Source organism: Macrosteles quadrilineatus, unplaced genomic scaffold (genome assembly GCF_028750875.1).
Source record: "Macrosteles quadrilineatus isolate MER2022 unplaced genomic scaffold, UCM_ALF_1.0 Scaffold_3__2_contigs__length_128488019, whole genome shotgun sequence".
In the NCBI taxonomy this organism is placed as follows: domain Eukaryota; kingdom Metazoa; phylum Arthropoda; class Insecta; order Hemiptera; family Cicadellidae; genus Macrosteles; species Macrosteles quadrilineatus.
Window position 1 is genome coordinate 72635302 of NW_026542596.1, and position 25088 is coordinate 72660389.

The following is a 25088-nucleotide window of genomic DNA, read 5'->3' on the forward strand; positions in this document are numbered from 1 at the left end:
TAAATTAACTCTGTTAATCACCTAGGCCTAAAACAATTCAATTAGGGCTTTTAGATGGAATTAATTAGTTTACAGCATTTATCTGTATTTATATGTAACAAAAAGTATCGTTAAATGTTTTTACAAATCAATTATTACTATAAATATAATGATTATGAAAATCTGCTGAACCACCCTTCCCCGCCTCATTCCCCATCTGCGCGAATCTTTTTTTGGAATAAAACATCTTTACGCCCCCGGTCCCAACTTTTAGTCGTCTGGCACCCCCCTAAAACACTTGGCGCCCTACTTAAATCGCACTCCTGCCTAATCAGGCCCTGTGCGAATTTAAGTGCGAGTCGAGTGTTGACAGTCGAAGGGAGTGCACGTCAAGTAGACACGTGGCACTAGTACGTACGCAGTCCGCAGTGCGCGCGGCGCGCAGTGTTGTCGCGTCGAGCATCAGCGTGCGTTGCGTTCCTTCGATCAGAAGTTTCGTTTGCGTTGTCGACATTGCAGATACGACAAGATGAACAACGTTGATCCGGAGTTGTTCATCGCGGAGATTAAGAAGAGACCAGCACTTTGGGACCAGACTTTTGACTCTTACAAAGACAAAAGTGTCCGACAGAATCAGTGGTATGAAATGTGCTCCCTTTTCTGTATGGATTTTGAGGAAAGGACGCCAGCCGAACAGGACGTTGTGTGTAAGTTAACAGTTATTGTTTCTTTAAAATTTCTTTCATGTGCTATCTTCTTGAAAAATCCTATTGTAGGTTTTGTATGACAAAACCTACAAGTACAAATTCCAGCAAGTAGGGGTAGTTGTATATGTTTTGTTGGCGGGTTTGTGTGAATGGTTGCCATTTTGTTGTGTTTCTCGTCGTGCGTTTCAAATAAGTTTAAACGTTCATATTTGTGCGTTCATGCATTACACCTAGATGCGTCTATGTGATGGAGATACGAATGGTATAAAAGTCGAATGGTTGAGTAACTTAAGTAGTCTACGGTTTGTTGAATAGTCGTGATTACGCCATACAGAACACATTCACTATGCTAAATATTGATGTTTATATTTTGAATATTGATAGTATAATTGCTTCCAATATATCGATAGGTGTAGAACGATATCCACCGATTATTCTAACTGTTTTTTAAACAAAGCTTTTCCGTTTAAACCGGTAATGAAAGATACGAAAACTACTTTCCGGGAGTAAGAGCATTTATTTTATGACTAATCTGCTATAGATAATTTCAGAAGAACAATTTTAATGAAAATCATTCTAATTCTGTGGAGCAGTAACCCCGATTTGGTTATATCGGTATTCTAAAACATTTATAAAGTTATGTCGATGTAGGCGGAGAACATTAACATTGGTTAAGTTTCGGTGTCTGTTGATTATAAATACCGATATTCTGAACGTTCTAAACATAGATGTTTCAATTCAATATTTCCAGAACGTTTTTATATCAAAAAAGTACGCACGAGGAAGAGAGGGCCTCACACTTACACACTTCACTTATACTTATACACTTCAGTACAGTAGGGTTTCAGCTCTCTATGTGGGGTGTGGGGTGGAACAATGGAATATCACGATCGCGGAAGGAACGAGGGACGGCACTCCCACGCACTGTTGCCAACCTGAACCTAGTCATCTGCTGCAGTGCTGCCAACCTACCTCAAGTACTCCAGTGTAGGGGATGACTTAATTTTACCGTTATTATTTTCATCGTGTGGAAAACTAAACTGTCGCAAAAAGGGTCCTTCTTACGCCATTCTTGTGCCTTGTACCTCGGTACAAAGCGCTGATAGATTGATAAAAATAATGTCTTGCCGAGTCAAAAGTATACTTGATTTGTAGTCGCGTTCCACAACTGAGGGTTTATGTGGTAAACGTTGTAGTCCTTTATTGTTACTGGAAACAATCATATGCTACCGATTAAATATTTTATTCTATGGCCTATAGAATAAAATAGCGTCGACCTTGGCGTAGTGCGTGTCCTGCACCCCAACATGCGCTGATCTGCTGATCATAACATTCGTGTACTTGCTACCTGCGTGGCTTGCGCCGCGAAACTTGCCTTGCATGCGTAACCGCACGCCGCTGCGTTTGTCGGCCCTTAAGTGCATTGAGGTGCATGGGTGCTTAAGCCGGGTATCCACAGTGCGAGGCTGCTCGCTGCGAATGCCTCGTGCCATCTGCCTCAGGGTGAGCTCTTTAGCTGGCAGCTAGTTTGTAACCACGAATGCTCACTGCGAGCACGCGAACATGGCGCGAGCCACCCGCATTCGTAAGACAGTCGGTACAATGGTGTTTTTCCATAGAAAAGTGCAAGTTTCTGCTGCTGCTTTTATTGTGATGGCAACGATTATTAATAAAAAGCAACAGAAAAAGCGACGTAAACATCGTTGGTGGGTCAAAAAGATTTATCGAAATCGGTTTGAATATGGGAACAGACTCCTAGAAGACGTGAGGTTCGAAGAAGACGTGACAAATTTCTTGCGAATGTCCAAGGAAGATTTTGAACATTTAATTACATTGATAGAGCCTGCCGTGAAAAAACGCGATACCTACATGCGAAGTGCTATTACGACCAAGGAAAGATTAGCTGTTACTCTGAGATTCTTATATTCTGAGATTCTGAGATTCTGAGATTCTTAAATTCTTATACTCTGAGATAGTAATCTGAGATTCTTGATTACTATAGCCTCGACCTTTTACGTCGGTAAGACCCCAACAGAGACGTAATATTCTTTTTCAGATCTTTCACCGGAACATTCATTGACTGCGATATTTCGCGCCACAAGTCTTCTCTCTTAAACTTATTATAATACTCTCGGTGTTTAGAGTCGCAAAGCAAACGTTTACTTTCGTAACACTTCACTAATCTCTTATTCTATCATGAGTATACATGATGACAGTTTCGCGTGAAATGGTTTGCAGAGAACAGTCTGGTACGGTGCGAGGCAGACAGTGCAGGTATCCACTTAACGCACAGCTCGGGGTGAGGCACCTTTGAGCACTGCTTTGAGACCGACAAGTACACGGCTCGCCTCACATTGTGCGACGCGAGCGACGCACAGGTGCTCGCAGTGAGCAACCCCGGTATCCACAGTCCGAGGCAAAGGCGAGCATTCGCAACGAGGCATTCGCAGCGAGCTGCCTCGCACTGTGGATACCGGCCTACTCTGCTGTGTAACGGTAACATTACCGTTACACAGCAGAGTAGGCCGCTGCGGCTAGCTAGATGCACGACGGTGCACATACGAGCCGCAGAAACGTGCAGCCTCTAGGTGCATTGCGTTATATGGAAGCTTTTATACTATACTCTACGGCACGCCACAGCGGCGCTGTCAAGTGCTGCCAACTGATTAAAACAAACTCAGCCCAGCACGGTACTGCTTTGCCTCCCCCATTTACTTTCTGTTGCCGGTGTGGTAGGACTGGTAGGTGCTTTGGTTTTTCGTTTATGAACATTTTTTTGCTAGTTTTGTGTATTTATCCTACTACGATTGAAGTAAATATAAAAATCCCTATAAGTTAGTAGCCCTGATAGCCCGACTGATGCCATGGCCGCCGCACAAACATGCGACGCCCGGACGCAGCGGAGAGCGGCGCGGCGCAGAACTTGCGTCACCTGCGTCTCATCATACACGCTACCTTAACGCTCCTTTCACACTATACGTTTTCGCTCGTGCGGTTATTAGTCGTATTTGTTGTAACGCAATGGAGCTTATGACCCCTTTCACATTATACGATTACCAACCGTGTACGATTTTCACCCGCGTAGCGACCGTAGGTGCACACGGTTGGTATCCGACTCCCGCACGAGTAATATTCGTGTCTACTGCTAGTGTACCATGTAACCATATGGCCCTTTTCACACTACACGGTTGTTAGTCGTGCGGGAGCCCTCCCCGAGTGCAGTTCGCAGCGTTTTTGCTATATAGTTTTTATTTCGTTTTTCAGTTTGATTGTTTGGTTATTGAGTTTAATTACCTGTGCGCACTGTATAGTATTATTCAGTTGTTGTAATTAGTTTCAGTTGTCTTCATATAGTCACAGCCAGCATTTCAACTGTTTGAATGCAGTTCCTGAACGTCATATTATTTCTTTTAAGATCACTTATTGTGCAATTCGTCGAACGATTCTTTCGACATACGAAAATAGTTAAACAAACTTGGCTTCATCGTTCCTCAAATCTTCGAATAATGTATTAAACACACCCACTTCCTCACGTCTTACATTTATGGGATGTACCCAGTGCAGACGGCCGCGTTTATTTCTTTTCCTGTGTCTGTAAATAATTAGCGCAGCAATAATTTGCTCCCGATCCATTCTCCACAAAACTTTCCACTGAAGTATCAATAAACTCTGTACTGGTGGAGTGGGAGGTTTCGATACTCGTACGATTACAAATCGTATAGCGTGAAAGCAACAGACCCACGACCGTCTGCCCGCACGATTAACACTCGTACGAGCGAAAACGTATAGTGTGAAAGGAGCGTTACACACGCGTCATACATACTAAGTAAACCCCATATTGTTAAACACGTACTCCATTGTATCCGTAAAAACCCAATGGCTAGAAAGCTAACGCTAACCATCAATGAACAGTTGTAGTTATGTATTGTTGATGTTCTACCCCGCTTTTAGGAATATCCCAGTTTTCTGAATCCATTGACTGAGTTTGGATTCTGAAGTGAACTCCCGTCACCATTGTAAGATTTGCAGCTAGTTTTTTTCCAAAGCTAATTTTTGTTTGAAAATAGATTTTACAGTTTGGGAAGTTTTGATTAGTTTACCAAGATAGTCATTTGTTTAGGTATCACAAGTATAACATTAGGGCAGTGGACAAGAAAACATTTACCCCTCTTTCACACAATGCGGCGCGCGCCGTGCGGTGAAATCACCGCAAGGCTCTCGAGTTCCCGCCGGATGCACCTACGCCGGACAACAGCGCCGCGCGGCGTCCACGTCGGACACCTCGGTGAAGGTGCATTGGTTCTTATGGGAGCCTTCACACGATGCGTGCGGTGAAATCGCCGCAAGGCTCTCGAGTTACCACCGGATGCACCTACGCCGGACAACAGCGCCGCGCGGCGTCCACGTCGGACACCTCGGTGAAGGTGCATTGGTTCTTATGGGAGCCTTCACACGATGCGTGCGGAGAAATCGCCGCAAGGCTCTCGAGTTACCGCCGGATGCACCTACGCCGGACAACAGCGCCGCGCGGCGTCCACGTCGGACACCTCGGTGAAGGTGCATTGGTTCTTATGGGAGCCTTCACACGATGCGTGCGGTGAAATCGCCGCACGGCTCTCGAGTTACCACCGGATGCACCTACGCCGGACAACAGCGCCCCGCGGCGTCCACGCCGGACAACTCGGTGAAGGTGCATTGGTTCTTATGGGAGCCTTCACACGATGCGTGCGGTGAAATCGCCGCACGGCTCTCGAGTTACCGCCGGATGCATCTACGCCGGACAACAGCGCCCCGCGGCGTCCACGCCGGACAACTTGGTGAAGGGCACGGTGCGGCGCGCGCCGCACGGACCAACCCCTATGCTGTCTCAATTTAGGCAAACTACCTGACCAAGAGGGTGCAACAGTTATTAAGAAATTTTATATTTTATCAGCAAATAATATACGGTAGCCTATTTAAAGTTATCACAAAACATATATTTTTATGTTCATCCCATGCAAATCGGCCAACATAAAGTATTAAAACAAAGTTTCCTTTCATAACTAGCTGAGAATATTTAGTATTAAATTACTAATTTATACGTTGTAAAATTTTTTTGAGACTTCTAGAATACAATATTTCCAGATATGACGCATTTATTATATTTTAAATTAGCCTATTCATTTTATTTGAGCTTTTAAGTAGAGTATTCACTGAGGCGTGGTTAATGAGATTTACTCGGAGGGTTCGTAAGTTAAGTTCGTATTGCACATACAAAAATAAGAAAAGAATCTTGCTTGATCGTTGCGTAAGGAATCAAATAACACCCTGATGCCCCAAACTCGTGCCGTTTATTAAGTATTGGGTGAACCCAAATCGCCTAATATTTCTTCTTCTTTTTCTTAGCCTCCATACTAGGTACATGGCTAAAACCTTCTTTTGCCGTGGTGTTATCGCAACTACTGAGCCACAACTGAACAGAACATAATAAATATTCAGGAGTGCCGTACGGCGCGCGCCGGACGTAACCGTACTAGTGTGAAGACACACGCTTGTCCGGCGCCACTGCCATTTTTGGTACAAATGATTTAACGCTATAATAACGTAACAACGAACATACATTTGAATGATGAGCCACTCACAAAGAGCACGCTACAATCTAATATTATATTTAGCCCTTTAGTTTTTGTTATTTAAATAGTTTATGTTACATAAAAGATGCCATTGCTTGCACTAAGTCGTCACAATATAATGGACATGTTCTAGTTATTAAACACATCATTCATTAATTTTAAACTCTTAGTTAAGAAACTAAGAACTAAGAAAACAATTAGTTTGACTTTGTTAAAATGGTTGTTGTATTCCATCAGTAATTTGTATCGGTGCAATCTCTTGGTTCAATTATTCAACTACTAGCACAGTGCCCGTTCTTCGTACGGGGTTGGCGTATAAGTATAAATCGCTTATTGCAGTTATATTCTAGCTTTGCGTTTGCAATGGGGGAGTATTAGGCTTGAGAGAATTTGGTTCTTTATATTTAAGGTATGCCATAGTATTACAGATATAGTATATACATATATAGTGATGAGGACGGACGTGTGCTTCCTGTGTCGCTCCGTCTAGCTACCGGGCATCGTCGTGCCGTGTAATTTTGTTATGTAAATAACTTCACAATATTTTATTGTCGGCACATAGTATTTTATTCGTTCTTGTATAATTTGGTATAATATTCAATTTAAATATGCCATCGTGTGACAAGTGCTCCGTGGAAATTGTGAACTCCAAGGAAGTGTTGGTGTGTGTGGACTGTAAATTGAGCTTTCATCCATCTTGTACTCGTGCTGGAGCTGACAATTTTAAAAAGTTTAGTGTACAGCGGAAATCAACGTGGAAGTGCGACACCTGCGTTACTCCCTCTCGTGCTGAAGTTGACAACTCTACTCTCGCGGCAATGCTACAAAACATGGACACAAAGATAAGCGACCAAATGTCTAAGGTTAGTGACAATGTTGAAACTGTTAGGGATCAACTGATGGAAGTCAATGATACGATAAAAAATATGCAAGATTCTCTAAACTCTCTAACGGTCGATAGTGTAAAACTAAAGGACGATGTAAAGGCAATTGGGAAAAAACAAGAGGAAAGTGATAAAATTATAAGTACTTTGCAAACGCGTGTGTGTGAATTAGAACAGTATTCTCGGAAAGACAACATCGAGATCGTGGGTGTAACATTCAAAGACAACGAGAATATATACAAACTTATTGAAGATATCGCCGGACTCATCAACGTCAGATTCTCACGGGCAGAGATTTCAACTGCGCACAGACTTCGAGTGACAAGAGATCGGCCGAACCCATCTATTATAATTAAGTTCGTGTGCCGTGACTACAAGCAACTGTGGGTTACGGAGGCTCGTAAACATAGAAACCGTTTGAATAATACCAATCTCTGCAGCACTTGGACATCAAAACCCTTTTATATAAACGATCACCTGACTCTCCACTACAAAGTAATCCTCAGCAGAGCCAGGAAGCTGGTGCGTCACAAGAAAATCGCCCGCGCCTGGACCAGAGATGGCAGAGTGTTCGCAAGACAGTCTGAAGACCCCGGATGTCGTACCACACTCCTCAACACGATGGCTGACCTAGACGCACTGTACAGCGGTGACCTCTCAGAATCCGAGGATGAAGCAAGTGAAAAGTGAACATTATAGTCGTCTATAGAGGTACTGATTTCATGTCACATTTTATGGCTTCTCCAGACTAAACGAGCTAAGTTATATCCTTTAAAAGTTTGGTTATGTTGTAGTGATTGGGTTCGTTTGTAATAAATGTTGAGAATAATATTAATCATAATAGTGGGTGTGATGAAATTTGTTTCTTTTTTGCTGTATACTTAGTATAAAAAGTATAACCATTACTGAAGTATTAATAGACATTTTTACCATTAGGTTAGTACAATTTTGTTTCGATATTGATAATAATACAAATAATTTGGAATCAATAAAATTAAGTAGGCAGTCTCTTCTTTTTCTCTATAACGATCTTGGATATTTTGTTGTTAGCAGCATAACGGTATATGAATATTTTAATCTTTTAAGTATTATATTTAAGCGGTTATCACTGTCTAGCATTTCAGTTGAAAATTAATAAGACCGTTAAGAATTATTTTCAAACATTCATAAATATATAGTTTAGTCAGATTTTATTTTTAATGTGCACAGTACTATCTCACTTCACATTTTTTGGATTTTGTGAATTTATCCATAGCTTTCTCTATGAGTAAAATATGTAGATATTAATGCAATCGTCCGCGGTTGTGCATACCTCAAATAATTAAGACATTCCGTTGATAGCGTATTTCTAATTCCGTATTCGAAATATTTCAAAACTATTTTATGTGATTGATAAGTTTTATCTTTGCAATAGATTGTTAAAATTGAATAGAGTAGACTTTCTGTTAGATTTATTTTTAAATATTTTGCTATCAACGTTTATTTCTAGCTTTATTTTTCTCCCTTGTGTGTAATAATGTATAACGGCTTGGCGCGTGTCAGACGGCTAACATGGACGGAGACGATGACATACTTGGTATTGACAGCTACAGGAACAATGATTGTATACAGTTTGATACTTATGGACAATTTTCGGATTTTTTTACCTTTAAGCCCCCAGAGGAGTTTTTCAAAGTTATACATTTTAATATTCGCAGTTATAATAAAAATATAGACAATGTATTAATTCTTCTTGAAGACTTAAAGGTCAAATTTGACTTAATTGTACTTACTGAAGCGTGGTTGGAGTGTGGAATCAATTTGACAGATTTGGAGGGATATGATGTGTACTCAACTGAAATACACTGGAACAGAAACGACGGGGTAATTGTGTATTGTAAAGCGGAACTTGGAGTAACATCAAAACAGATATCAATGGGTGAGGCGACGGGATTACAATTAGACTTTTATACTGATAATAGGCACTTTAATGTAGTAGCTATATACCGTAGTCCATCTATGAACTATCATTCATTCGTAACTGATCTAAACAACTACTATAGCAATGTTAATAAACACACTACTTACTTTTATGTTGGTGACATCAATATAGACATTTTACATAGCTGTCAAAATGTTTTTGAAAAAGACTATTACTTAAACATACTTTACAGTGTTGGCTTTACCGATTACATAAACAAACCGACAAGAGTAACTGAACTATCTGAGACCTGTATTGACCATTTATTTGTAAATCACTTTGATTATTCCTCAGTAAGTTCATGTATACTTAAAACAGATGTTACTGACCACTATGCTATTGCTGCTAAACTTGAATACTGTTCATTTAAAAAACTACAAACAAAAACAGACGACAACGAAACTATCACTTACATAGACCAGAAATTGCTACAAGAGCTGATGGAGCGTCAGTCATGGGACCATGTTCTGGCTCTGCAGGATGTCAATCTCTGTTGCGATGCATTTCTTGGTACTTTTGACCATCTTAAATGCCAAGCGATGAAGTCTAAATATAAAACCAGTAGGCATAAGAAACTAAAGCCTTGGATCACAACCAATCTAATTCGTGGGATACGTGAACGTGATAGATTAAGTAAACGTGTAAAAAGGCATCCTTTCGACGAAAACTTAAAAGTCAACTACCGTAATTATCGTAATTGGTTGAACCGTGAAATCAAGTCAGCAAAAATCTCCTATTACAAACACAAAATTCTCGAATCAACTGGACGGCCAAAAGAATTTTGGAATATAGTAAATGAAATAAGTGGTATAAAGAAAATTCGTGAAAAATTCCCATTAAGTCTTTTTTATGAGAAATCTGATAGAGATGGTATTAAAAAAGTAGCAAATTCGTTTAATGACTTTTTTACAAATGTAGGTAGGAATCTTGCCCAAAGCATACCGCAACTGGCAGGACCTCCGCTGGTTGACGATTCAGCGTTCAGAGTCAGACATGAGTTCCGGCTGGAGCCGGTCACCGACAGCCAACTTGAGTGGTGCATTAGGGATTTGCGTGGTGGATCTGCTCCTGGGATAGATGGAATTTCGGCGATTTTATTAAAAAATAATATTCCAGCACTAATACCTCCGCTCAAACACCTAGTTAATCTAAGCATTCTCTCTGGACAATTTCCTGACGGTTTTAAGATAGCGAAAGTAGTCCCTTTGTATAAATCGGGGTTAAAACAAGAATTAAATAATTATCGCCCAATATCCCTGCTGAATGTTATGTCAAAGATTTTAGAAAAATGTGTCAAAATACAATTGCACTGTTATTTGGAAGAAAATAATTTGTTATCAGAATGTCAGTATGGTTTTAGGAAGAGTAAAAATACCAGTGATGCTCTCTTCGCTATGAATAAATATATTTCTGAGTGTATTAACGGAAATGAAAAAGCATTGACTGTGTTCATTGACCTTGCAAAGGCATTTGATTCCATTGATAGAAATATTCTTTTAAATAAAATGGACTGCATTGGAATTCGTGGTACGGCCCAAAAATGGTTTAGTAGTTATTTAAATAAACGTAGCCAGTTAGTTTCAATTAACAACAATTTTAGTGATATACGTGAAATAGACTACGGAGTTGTCCAGGGCAGTACGCTGGGACCATCCCTTTTTTTGATTTATATAAACAATTTAGACAAACTTCCAATCACAGGAAAGCTCTTTCTATTTGCTGACGATACTGCAATTATATTCAAAGGTAATACTTGGGACCAAACATTCAATGCAGCGCAAACAGATATGTTCCTTATGCAAAAATGGTTCTCCCAAAATGTATTATCAATGAATGTTTTAAAAACTAAATATATGCCGATTTTCCTCAGACAAAGTAGTGAGCCTCCCGCCAACCTCAGGCTAGTGATGCACGTTTGTGGAGATTCAGGTAACTCTACCTGTGGTTGTTTACATTTGGAGAGAGTAGATCATTACAAGTACTTGGGAGTGATATTGGATAGTAGGTTAAGATGGGAACCCCATATTGAATATTTGAAGACAAAACTTAGAAAATTAATTTATGTTTTTAGAAACGTATGCGACATTTTAAACATTGATGAGATAAAAACTGTATACTATGCATTTGTCCAATCAATACTTCAATATGGAATTATAGTATGGGGAGGAGCTAGTAATAATATTTTAAATCCATTGTTCGTCATACAAAAACTAATTATTAAAATAGCTTTCCAATTCAACAGGCGTTTCTCTACAAATTTATTGTTCAAAAATACTCAATTACTTTCGGTGCGTCAACTTTTTATAAAAACTTTACTTATATATACCTATTCCAATCAAGATTTGATAGTGACGCCAATCACGCATAATTATCCCACCAGAGGAGCTGTTAATGTAGGTATGCAGGTACCCAGAGTTTTCAAATCTGCAAACCTCACCAATGCCTTTTATATTGCGAATTTTTTGTATAGGAATATACCATCAGAGATTAGAGATCTACAGGCATCTCTTCCAGTTTACAAACGTTCGATAAGCAGTTGGCTGTCGGAGATTGGGCTCGATCAGTCTGAGACACTTATCAGCTCAGTATACAATACCTAACAATAATTAGTACACAAGAACACCAAACAATATTTAGCGTACAGACATCAGTAAATGCAACTCCATTCACTCGACTACTTGTTACTTAGAATTAAATGTTCCTGTAGCTGTCTCATAGCTTAGTTGTAAATAATATTTTGATTAATTTAGCTTTAATTTTTAGATTTTTTTAAATTTTAAATAGAACTCGTCCCGCGCACAGGTCTTGCACGGCCTATGCGGGACTATTTTTTCGTATCTTGTATCTATCTATTGTAAACAAAAAATTTTTGAAATAAAACAGATTTTGATTTGATTTGATTTGATTTGATATACAGTATAGTATTAATAACACATCTACCATAGCCATTATATTCTACCACTGCACCTAAACAATATAAAATACCCCCGCCGCAGCAAACCTGCAGACTTAGCGAAGTTCCATTTGCCTGATTGGATTTTCATTAAAAATATCATATTTAATCCCTATTAAGTATAATTAGTTTAACGAGTAATTTGGTTTGCTGAAACAGGGAGGATAAAAAATAGTTTTTTTTTATGTTAATACTGTAGTTTAGTAAGAAAAAATGTATTTTCCAAATTTGATTAAAATATGTTCATAAACAAGTAAACTACAACTAACAGTTGACTTATTCTTCATCAGAATAACATGGGAATTTTAAATTTATTTTTTTTTTTGAATTTCCTCCCTAATCATTAAATATATAAAGGAATATATAAATATATATATTTATATATAACAGATGGTGTTTTTGGCCAATAGGGACCTCAAAACGAAAAAGTAAATCGGGCCGAGGTCCAGGTGTTACCATGAGTACTACGGTAATAGTTTATTCCCTATATGGGAAATTCGCTAAAAGTAAATTATCACACATTCACACAATATCACAAATAATGTATTAAAATAAAAACATAAAAATTACTGTAAACAACCCTACTTTGGTTACCTCCCGCTATCTCCGCGTCCCGCCACCTCCGTGTACCGCTATCTTCGAATTTCAGAGTGACACCTATAATCCTCTGTTACTTCCTGCGTTAAGACATTCCGTCCAAACCTAACCTAACCTAACTTAACTTAACCCAACCTAACCTAACCTAACCTAACCTAACCTAACCTAACCTGACCTAACCTAACCTAACCCACGGGCTAAATTTTCATTAAATCTTCCGATGCAATGACAGCTAACAACGCAGGCAGTGACGGGATTATAAGGGTCACTCAAGAATTCGGAGGTGGCGGGACAGATTTGGGTTCGGAGATGGCGGAACGCGGAGATAGCGGGAGCACACGCCACTTTGACAGTTCTTTAAATTAGCTGTTATCATAATTGCAAAAATGAAACTCAAAAGTTCGCGGCCGGAATTTTACACCCTGGTTTGTGACGTCACGTTTGCCCAGGGGGTAAAATTCCAGGGGGATAAAAATCCGCTACCTCGTGGTGATGCTTGGAGAAGGGGTGAGATCTCCGGGTGGAGACGGGCGACTGGGACATGGAAGTGGTTGTACGTGGCGCGAGCGCCGAACGGTCCGAGCGCCGGGTGGCGCGAGCGCCGCGTGGACTACCTGCTAAGCTGTGACTGATTTGACAGCGCTAATCAAGTATATAGGTACTGTACACTTAATCGTCAAATTATCCATGTTGTAGATAAATTGTGTCCGTATATGCGAGCTTTTAAAACCTTTTAAAACTTTGTGTTTTTAGAGCGTTCTTATACCTCATTATAATAGCATAAACGTTTGCTACTACCCTAACCTAACCTAACCAAACCTAACATAACAGCTGGCTCTCCGAACTTGGACATGTGCCACGGGGAACCCGAAGTGACCACCGCGCGGAGAGGATAAGCCCTTCCACGGAGGCTCATGTTAAGCTCGTCACTTCTGCTTCATTGAGCAGACCCTTACAAAAATTATGGCTTCGGCGCTCGCACCACTAATTTAGGCGCTCGAAGCACGACACCATGGAGGTTACCAGAGGATTGTCTACCCAGACCATTGACGCTCTTGAAGAGCAGTAAAAGGTCAAAAGCGGCTCCCCGCGATGTGAGTGAAAGCACACGGTGGTGCACTAAGATCTCGTAATAAAGGATAATGGATATTCTGCACAATGTTTATGTTTACACGTTTGTTATTACCGATCGGTGCGACGTTGTCACTCACCAACGCCGTGGCCTCGTATTAGCGTTGGATCTAAAGAAGGCTTACTATCTATATCACCCGTCTTTGTACATTGTATTAAATTCATCGACCCAATGCAAGAACAGTTAATAGCGCATCTGATGATGTTTGCATTCAGCCGTAGGCCTTAAGGGATAACAATTAAGTGTATTCAATTTAGGCTACCTGCAATATACCAAACAAAAAACAACCATTAATACATTTTGTTTCTTTTCCAGACAAAGAAGTCATGGCAAAATGGCGGAGTATACGAGACGCCTACGTACGATTCATGCGGTTAAAGGATAAAAAGACAAGTAAGAAAAGGGCTGTGAAGCCTTACATTTACGCGAAACAACTCGAGTTTTTATCGAACCCGAATCATTCACAACGGCCCCCGTCTCCATCTGCAGACGACAGTGATTTCGATGCGGCAGACTTTGTCCAGGAAATTTTTGATGAACACATCAATGCGAAACCACAAATAGAAGATCCTTTACAGTGTTCTTCGAGTACGGTCGACAGGAAAAGAAAAGCTGAGGATGAAAACGTCGAGGAAAACTCTGTGAACGAAGTCAGGCCCAGGATAATGACCATCCAAGACTGTGACTCTGACGACATGGACTTCTTCAAATCTCTATTGCCTATGTTAAGGGCGATGCCGTTTCAAGACAAATTAAAGTTTCGAAGGGATGTTTTAAATGCCCTAATTGAATTTACTTAACCCAAATATGTTCCTGGTTTACTTGACAGGGTTTAGCCACAACCTTAATCAAATCCACCCCTTTGTATATATATAGCCAGTGTCCACAATCAGAAATTATTGGTAAATGTTCAGAGGTTAATTAAATTTTCTTATTAGTCCTGTTTTACAGTTAATACATTATTTGATATTATGTACCGTAACAAATTAAAAAAATAATGCAACCACTTATGATTCATTTTTTTTACCCTTTTCTCAAAACTTTTAACTTTTCAAAACATACATTCTGTAAGACAAAATATCTAAGCATAGTCAAGAATTGTATATACGACTTGAGGTAGGTATAAGCCAGTTATTGGTCGTTTGGAGAATAAAATTAAGATGCAATTGGTCTTAATCAAGGAAAGCCAGATGTAAATATGAAATTAAATACCACAAAACAAGTCAAAGCAATCTGCAAGGCATGTAATTCGAAATTATTATAATTAATCCAAATGAACTTTGGGGGGGGGGGGGGGGGTGAAAAAAATTTTAATTGTTCAAAGGCCTAGTTAGTTACGTATTATGAAATCCTTTCTTAACTTATATCTTTTATTTATTCCATTTAATTTCTTCTTAGTATATTAATGCTGTAAGAAAATAGTATAGGATAGCCAGTTTTCATATTTAGTTCGGTATTTAAAAATGTTGAGTTTCGTGCATTCTGCTACTAGGGCCACTTAACGGCTTAGCACCAATACAGAGTCCTAAACATAGTCCTTCTGCGAAAGGACGGGCCCTTCCCATCGTTGTATTATTTACTTCGATGGCCCTTCCTCGCCAGTCCTTGGAATTGTTGTAACCCCAATCTGGGCGAGGGAGGTGTCTTCTGACAGTGTTTCGGCATTTTACTTTCTTTCTCTATGCATAGGGCATATGCAGAAAGTAATGCTAATTTTCGAGTTTTGGGCGAAAATGGGTGAATATTTTAATGAAATTTTGTAAGTGTGTAGGCCTACTCAGGTTACTTCTAGGTGTTATTTTTTATTTCAAGTTTATATGCGATTTTTCCATAAAAACTCATAATATGACTGAAAAAAAGGATTTCCTCATAAAAGGCTAAGAATTTTGATTAAAAGATAGTATGTTGTCGTCCTTTCAACTCAAGCAAAATGGTAAACCAAAAATGCTGTAAATATTATCACAGACTAACCAACACAAGGGAGTATGTTTAATCTACGTCCTACGGTATTACAGTTTTAAAATGTATTGTAATATTTGTGATTTTACCCATAATGTTATTGTTACTTTCGCCACTTACCCGTTATGTTGACAAGCTAGGGAGAAAGCTAGGGTAAGTTAGCTGGTACAGTTTATTATTCTGTAAGTCCCGCGTTTTTCTACAGCGAAACATCGTTTCTCCCGCTGATCAAGTGAACTGGAATTTCGCGAACCGCGTCACCAAGCAATATGTAAAACTCGCCCTGAGGACGTTTGGAACTGATGGATATTGAAATAAATTCGACTCGGGGAAACGAGGGTGAGGGACAACAACCAAATGGAATCGCAAATCAGAATGGTAATGGATCGTGGCGCGGACACTCCCCCAAAATCCCGCGTATTTATCAAGACCCTAAAACCAAAAGTGAAGGAAGGGTCGGAGAAGGGTTCTCCACTCTTGAGATGATTTTGTGATGTTGGGGACAACAATGTAAATCCCTCCCTGTAGAAGCAACCCTCTATGAAGGAATTAGAAGGTCGAGTAAGTGGTTTGGACAATATATCAATGTATATAGGTATCTTTAGTATTTTTGCGTGGGTTATAAATACAATATTTGATTTTCGAGGTTATCTGATAGTCAAAAACTCAGCACAATTGTAGGTAATTTTGACTATTGCAAATTTATGTTACCACTCTTGCAATTTATCCAGCGAAAGAGAGCACCAGGCCCGTGCAAAGAATATAGCGCAACCGTATGATGAAAGATAGGGAGATCTTTCTAACAGTCAGTTCCCTTCGTTCCAAAAGTACTTAAATAAGAAAATGTGGATAAAATATTTTTACAAACTGACCATTTGTGAATATTAGGATTCGGTCCTTGTTTCTCGATAAAAGGTTCGTCCTGGTGCCGATTGGAAAACGGTAGTCGGTTAAAATTCGATGTCTGCACACAAGCAGTTGCCTAACCCTGTACAAAACACTATCCTATTTAGGATCATTGCCAACTGGATGTTGGATAGGTTCAATGTCTTGAGTCCATCGTGAACAAATCTTGAGCAATATAAGATGTATTTGTATATATTAGCCTTTCTCAGAACAACATTGTCGAGTAGGAAAACCTAGAAAATTTCCTCCAAACACAGAGATTGGCATTCGAGTAATTCAGGACTTGTTGCTCCCCTGCCGCCGGCCGAGATGCACGCACATGCCCTCTAAAACCAAGAGTATGCGTAGAGAGTGCGCCAAACACAGAGAGCGTAGAGAGTGCGTTAAAACAGGCCTATGAATAGTGCAGCCAATCTGAGGAAAAGAATAAATTAACCACTCCTAATTATAAATTTTAATTACCTTGGAAGGTGGAAGGAAAATATAACACTCGTTTTCAACAAAAATACTCCAAAATCAAACAAATAAAAATACTGCCGCCGCAGCAAACCTGCAGACTAAGCAAATTTCCATTTCCTGATTTGATTTTCAATTTAATCTATTTACATAACAATAGGTTTATAACGAGTACCTAGGTTTGCTGCTACAGGGAGGGTAATAAATTGTTTTTTTTTTTTTTTTTTACTAAAAGATTAATAGCTTAGAATAAAATAAAAATATTTGCCATATTTGATCAAAATATATCCATAAACAAGCAGACTATAACAGTTTACTTATTCTCCATAAGAACAACATAGGAATTTTAAATTTACAATAATTTGAATTTTCGCCGTAATCAATAACCATAGAAAAACACTTCAATATACTGAATTATTTGTTTTTTAAGTTCATCAAAATGCTCTACAGAGAAATTGGAAAATTTTATGTTTTGAGGCCCAAAAACGATAATAACCAACTTTTACCCCATAAATTCCCCCATAAAACCCCATTCCCATGGTCCGATCATGCTGGTTCGCGAACTCGTTCGAATAAACGTAATATTACACGTTTGTACCATATTTTTGCTCGAGTTATCGTGCTAACAGACACACACACACGTAACAAATATTTATGAATTTGAACGGATGGTGTTTTTGGCCTCTGGGGACATAGAAACAGAAAATACATCGGTCCTGGATCCAGGTCTTACCATGAGACCTACGGTAATAGCTTAATCCCTGAAATTCTCTAAAACAAAAATATTATCATATAACCTAGTTAAAACTAAGTAAAACGTTGAAAGAAGGTCAATTTAATGAAAACAAGGAAGTGCCGGGGGGAGGGATCAGTATCAAGAAGCCGTCTGAGGGTTGTGGGAGCGGGAGGGGGATTTGGAGACGCGTCAATACAGACTCGTAGTAAATGACACACCTGATTAGGGGTGTAGAAAGAGGTTAGTTCCTGCATAACACTTTATTAATACATGTGTAAGTAAGATAAGCACTGTGGAGTGGAGTGGGGGTAAATCAAAATGTGCCATCGTCGCGTATCGTGTGCCGATACCACTATCGACCGGGGGTGAGCGCCTCCCATTGGCTCGCTGGGTCACGTGGTCGTTTGACAAATGAATGTTATTTCTCCGGGGGTTCGCTGCCATTTATATTTCGTCGGTGTACAACCGCTCACAGCTACGAGAAGTCTAGCTCATTGTTGGCAACAATGCGGCTTTGTTCTTCTTTTCTTCCCGCTGTCGCCGCCGCTCTTTCGCCGTGATTAGGATTTGAATCGCGTTTTGTGCTGAATGATTTGTTTTGTCTAGTGTTTGGGTTTTGGGGTTTCTTGTTGCATTGTGTAACCTTAACCATCAAATTATTCAAGACATTTGTTGCATTTATGCCAAAAAGTAACTTAAGAAACGGACATTTCTTAAAGAAATTATTTCGAAAACATCCCATCACGAGTTATAAATAAAATTTTTCACAAGTTTTTCACTAAATGTGATGGGAAATGTCTGCAATCGTTTGTCAAGCGGTGTAAACTCTAAACAAACAGAATAAATTATTTATACACTTTATTCGTTATATTGGCTTTCTCACTTCATGAGCTAGAACCTTATTCTGAACTTCCAGTAAAAAAACTGAACAACTAAACAGGGCAGGTTACATGGTCTAATCAAATATACCCAAGTTATGTGTCACTACTTCTAGTAGCGTAATCAATTGTCCACAACTTATAGAATTCCTCCAAGAACCCATTGTTGAAGGTTGTAGTAAATGCTGGTTGGTTACATCTTTTCAACAATTACTCTAAGTTTTCAACTCACTCTCTTTGGTACAGAAAAATGGTCACTCCCATGAATAATAGTTTTGCCTTGTCGTTTGTGCGCTGACGACAGATAATAGTTTCCAACTACAAGTCAGGATGGCCGAGCGGTCTAAGGCGCTGCGTTCAGGTCGCAGTCCACTTCTGTGGGCGTGGGTTCGAATCCCACTTCTGACACTAATATTTTGCAGTGCGTTGGTCATTTTAGCATACTTTCCGCACTATACGGTATAAAATTATCAATTTGACCAAATAGAGCCTTTTTGAAGAACAAACATTACTGATAAAATTATTGTTTTTGTATTGTGTGCAACTCCTTTTTCATATACAACAAAACTACTTTTATAAGTACATAAAGTTGTAAAGAAGATGAAATCACGCAGAACATATTTCTAGGTCTATGATTCATTCTGATTTTATATGTCAATATTATATACATACTATAGCACGAACTACAATGTATACTTTTTTTTATATTGAAAATATCACCACTAAGACCATGTTTTTAAATGTATTTACCTACTCAACCGAACTTTTTTTTATCACAGCACTAATTAAGTTATGTAATAAATTCCCTTAAAAATACCCCTTTTTTATTTATTCTAACCGTAAGTCAAACATGTAAAAGCCGTTTAAAACAATAGTGAATGTGAGATAAACATCACAAGCCTATTCAAGGATGGTTGTTTTAATTTACAATGATCTAAAAAATATTCAACTGACAACATTGACCGCACAATGTTTGGTAGTTCAATTTATTTATCCTTCATTTAGGCGAATATTAACACACAGTTACAACTTTATGACATTTAGAAAGCAGGCTGTGTCGTTAGATGGCAGGTAATTATGTTACAGCATATAATGGTTTCTATGTCCAAAGTTATTTTTGGCCGGCGAATAATGTTTTCACTAGTGCCTTACCATCGAAAAGGCACAACGCAACACACCTATGTATAAACTGGAGTGTTTCACAATTGTAAGGCACTGAAACATATAATTTTGTCATTGCTATATGAACTAATACTTTGGCTGCACTTAAGAAATTTTCAATAAACACACTTAAATATAACTAGGACTAAAACATGGTCGAAAACTCGTTTAAATTGTGAAAACTTCATTTTAATACCACACTGTAAATAAAATAAGTGACAGGAATTTCTTGGTATTTACTCAGGGGAGGTATAGAAGAGGCTACGATGACAGCTGTGGGCTTCTTATTAGCTGAGGGAACGCCATTACCGTAACAAAACGATCAGTGGTCATCGGCCTCGGTGGTCTAATGGTTAGCGTGCCGGGCTGATATGCTGAAGGTCCCGGGTTCAAATCCCGCTCGTGATATAATCTTTTTGTCCAAGATTTTTTTATTATCAGCAAGTTTGGTTGGTTTGGTTCGGTTATGACAGTTTAATTTTATTATTAAGTCATTATAAAATTTTAGTAGAGCAATTTCTAGTTTTATTTAATAAACAGAATTATTTTTTTCTATTAATAAACTTTTGTTATATTATTTCATTATCAGCAAGTTTGGTTAGTTCGGTTAGGTTATGATAGTTTAATTTTATAATTAAAAAATAATAAAATTGAATTTGAGGCATTTATAATTATTTTATTTTATGAACAGAACTATTTTTGCGATTAGTAAACCTTCTTTGCCAAAGTACTCTCTACTACAGCGCTGTTCACGGAGGAATTTTGAACTAATGCCTCATTCGTACCTCCCCTAAGTCAGACCCGAATTTCTTCCATTTGTTTAGATTTTCTGTTTATATCTTGTTGTTATTTCGTCACTGACATGACAACCAATAAAGCTCATGTTAATATTTTTTTAAATTTTAAATTGATTTTTTGTGGTTATTTTGAGCCTGTTCTAATTTATAAAGGGATTTGCAAATCTACAGGAATATCTTTCTAACGGTCTACCTTAGTAAAAAACTGGCTGTTTGCGGATTTCCCTGCGATGCACAGGAGCTGAGAAAAAATGTGTTCAATAAACATGCTTGTCTTTATTAATATATAGAATAGGTCCCATGTTAAATCTCCATAAGAAAAGTTAAATTTCCATGTTTTACCAAGTTAACATACATATTTTCAAAATACAAATAAAACCTGCACATATAGAACCGATAACCTTTCTTTTGGTACAACCCGTGTGTAAATCGGTCCAGTTGTATGGTGTAAGGGCTTTCGTAACTAAGCTTACAAATTTGGCCCCATGTGAAATCTCCATAAGAAAAGTTTAATTTCCATAATTGACCCAATTAACATAACTATTTTCAAAATACAAATAAAACGTGCACTGTATAGGACCGATAACGTTTCTTTTGGTACAACCCGTGTGTAAATCGGTCCAGTAGTATGGTCATGCTAGCTGTCATTAGTTTTGCAAAAGTTTTTTAACATATAAGATAGTATCAATCGATAGGTATATAGGATACAAACAAGGCTAAAAGCGTGAACGTCATATGCAAGATGAAATTTTGAAGAATGGAAGTTACGAACAAGTTAATTTGGACGGTTTTATCGGGTGAAGTAGTTGATTACTATCTTTGTGGGTGGATGGACGAGTTCTGATACTGTCCCTGACAGGAGGTCTATTGCTGGGCAACTCTCTACAATACTACTTTCCTTCATCCAAAGACTCAACGCAGCCCAACAGGATGATGATGCGGGGAGGTTAGAATAACTGTTTTACTACCATACACTTGAAAAATATATCAAATTTTATGATTATAAGCGTAGACTGGGGCAAGTAACACTTTATTCTGGGATTTTTAGTCTGTGGTATGAGATAAAAATAATATTTTCTGGCGATTAATCGTTTTAAACTATGATGATGAAAATATTTACTAACACTTTTTCTTTAAAATATTTATGCTGTGTCACGTGTAATAGACTGTAGACGTCGTGGTGCCTGTCAAAGTAAGTTGTGAGAAAGGGAAGGATTACCGTTGTGAGGAAGGATGGCTGTCAATGGAGGGGATGAGAGAGGGGGAGAGAGAGAGAGAAGAGAGAGAGGTGTTTATCTGTTGTGTCGCGTGTAATAGATTGTTGACGTCGCACCAGACCACGACTTGGTGACGTGGTGCGACGTTGTTTGGATTCGATGGTGTCATTGCTTTTACACCAACAATAGTAGTAAACTAAGCATAATGTACTTTAATTTGATAAGTTTATTTAAATCCAGAAATTCATTAACCTTTATGCGCAAGTATATTTGTTCACTTTTAACAGCTTTTGTGTTATCTCATGCGTTGTTGCTACACTTAGGTTGGGATATAAGTTTCGTAGCTGGTTCAACCGAAGGAAATCGCCAATGCAATAATGATTTAATATACTTATTCCGTTGTACCTAAAGTGTACCTAACAGTTCCAACCAATGAAATGCAAGAAAATCTTTCTCGTAGACGTAGCAAGTGATGCATACAGCATTAAGTCCAACTGTTTGTGGGCCGTCTATTTATTTTCATCAGTAGAACGGTAGGTAACCGTTTTGCAATCATAATTTACAACTAATTTTTAAGACACATCAGCAAAGTAATCACTAATTGTGATTTTCCATAGAGGAACCTAAGATGGATGTAACAGAAACAGTAGTGCCATCTATAATGCATCTACTGCGGTCGTTGCCATGGCAACCCTTACAACTACTTTCCGCCAATAGTCTTGCTCCTTAACTATCAAGTAGTTGTTTAACCTTTTTCCACAATCATATCTTTGACTTTTAATGCTTAGCTTGTTTGCTTACGCTGAATTAAACTATTCACTAGCATTAACTCTTTATGGGAGGATTTGATGTAGTACTTTATTTTCTTGTGTACGATTAAGTCGTAAGCCAAATACAAGGTCTTTACATTCCACTTTCTATAAGGCAGTACAATCACTTAAATGTTTAAAATTTCGATTTAACAATTTTACACTTGCCCACAATGCTTTACTTATTTTATCTCTGCGTGCGATGGATAATAAATCGGAGTAAATATGTTATACTGTGTCAAAAAGTTTATAATGACACCACCATTAAGATTGTGATGTTTAATTTTAAGTGGTTAAGTGGGTTAAGTGTAAGAGAGTGGCCATGTGATCACAACTGGCCCTGTAAAAATAGATAAATTTCATCATTACTCTCCAAAAGATGTTCAGAAACCCTGTAGGAACGTTTTGTGTGAAAGAATACATGACACACAAACCATAGTTCACAGCCAATGAAATGCACAAGGAAATAACGGAGTGCAAGTAAATGTAATATTGCCTTATTCGCAGACATTGGACGCAACTGTTTATGTTGATGTATTGGAATTGGCTGCTCTCCTGCATGGTAACCATGGCAACCAGCCTCTGATCATAGTTTGGGCAATCAATTAATTTGGCCATATGTGTTAAACAGTTAAACTATCGATGATATGTATTGTAATGTATATGAATAGGTGAAAGATGTTTAGGCTATATTTCTAAAATTTTACTCAATGCTAGTTTAAAACACAGTACTTGGTGCAATCGACGAGACTCTTTTATTAGTATTTCAATGTTGTTTAATCTAAGAAAGGGCCTTTTTACACACCTTTAATGGTTTAAACATTCAGAGGTTCTTTTGTATTGTTCTTTATAAATATGCTACAGGACATGAAGAATAAGCTGGTTTTAGTAAATTTCCAAAACATATTAAAATCACTTACTCATTTACCGTACACTTTCATCTCAGTCCAGGTATTTTGGGGTTTAATCATATAAAATATTATTACGCATATAAAATTGATAAAGCATAATATAGTCATAGATAATCTTCGATCAAATATAATTTTAAATAGTAATGTTCAAATGAACGCAAAATTATTGTTTTTGAAAACTTTTGGATTGATATATGACCCAACGCAGGAGAAAAATGCGTAGTATGGAGATAAGGAATACCTATGTATAAAGATTGATGTAGTTGCACACGTGCAAGCAATGAGATTAAGGTTGGCAGGACCCGTACTACGGAGAAAATGGGCTCACTATTAAAAGAAACAAGTATGGGCAAGCCAGTATAGGAAGGCCCAAGAAGGGATAGAACCAAGGAAATCATAGAAGTGGGAGCAACATTGGAAGAGGCAGAAGATAAGGTGGGCATAAAATTGCGCCATCTGACCTGAGTCAGGTAGTCATGTATTCCTGAATTGCGCCAACTACTCCAGGGAGCCATCAGATACGTCATTAACCACGCCAAGTGGCAGCCCTCTTTGACTGTATAACAAAGTAGGTCACGTTAGGTTAAGTTAGGTTAGTTAAAGTTAGGCTAGGTTAGGTTAAGCTAGGTTAGGTTAGTTTAGGATAGGATAGGTTAGGATGACACGTAAACAAGGACTTCCTTCTGCCGGCAACTCACACCTACCTGGCTTGGGCTTGGCGCAACTAAGGAACATTTTAAAACCCTTTGTGGGCTTGGCGCAATTAATGCACGACTTAGCTGTAGTACTCTGGGGCATTAATTGCTCTGATCTGTATCACTAATGCATCTTGAGCTTCATGGGATGCACTTAGACATGAGTTGTCTTACACAATTAACATCAAAGGAAACAGCTGATTGACAATGCCTTATGTGTGCCAGAATAGTCTCCAGTGGAGTCGGCAAGTATCTTCTTGTTATGTACTTGTTATATGTTTATATTTGTTATACGTTTTGCTGAGTTTAATCTGTTTTATAACAAACAATAATGCTAGGATGATGGCTGATGTAAACCTAATGTAAACATTCTGATAATATTGACTTAAGATGTACCGACCTTTGACTAAGTTTCATGAATTGGTTGATTACCCATCCGGTTTAGTTTTCACGGAAACATCACTTTGTGATTGAGTTGTAAATACACAACTTACTACTTAGTGACGGATATTTTTAGTCAACATACATCGTTGACCTTTGCACCTTAGCATTGGACTGATTGTTTACACATTCACATATGCAGTTGCCATGGCAACCACTCACTATCCTATATTATGAAGAAAACTTGTACATAATTGATTTAAAGTCATTGAACGCACGTTAACATTCATTATTGACCTCAGTTGTATTATTGACATTTGTACCTGGGCATTGGACTGATTGTTTACACATGAACATA

The 25088-nt window shown here is 38.4% G+C and overlaps 1 protein-coding gene and 1 non-coding gene across 2 annotated transcripts; both read left to right on the plus strand.

The window, feature by feature from the left end:
• Nucleotides 1–440: 440 nt before the first annotated feature.
• On the plus strand, nt 441–14761 carry LOC128990527 (uncharacterized). The gene is made up of 2 exons (XM_054412925.1): nt 441–686; nt 14140–14761. Exons 1-2 carry the CDS (start codon nt 509–511, stop codon nt 14622–14624), a joined length of 663 nt encoding a protein of 220 aa, XP_054268900.1. The 5' UTR covers nt 441–508; the 3' UTR covers nt 14625–14761.
• A 4322-nt stretch (nt 14762–19083) lies between these two features.
• Trnal-cag (transfer RNA leucine (anticodon CAG)) lies at nt 19084–19167 on the plus strand. Its single transcript has one exon. It is a non-coding gene; the product is annotated as a tRNA-Leu (tRNA).
• The last annotated feature ends 5921 nt before the right edge of the window (nt 19168–25088 follow it).

Excerpts from the sequence above, each read along its gene's own strand:
- LOC128990527 (XM_054412925.1), top strand. The coding sequence starts at position 509 with ATGAACAACGTTGATCCGGAGTTGTTCATCGCGGAGATTAAGAAGAGA. Across the intron at positions 687-14,139 it reads AGCCGAACAGGACGTTGTGT|ACAAAGAAGTCATGGCAAAA; the intron begins GTAAGTTAACAG and ends TTTCTTTTCCAG.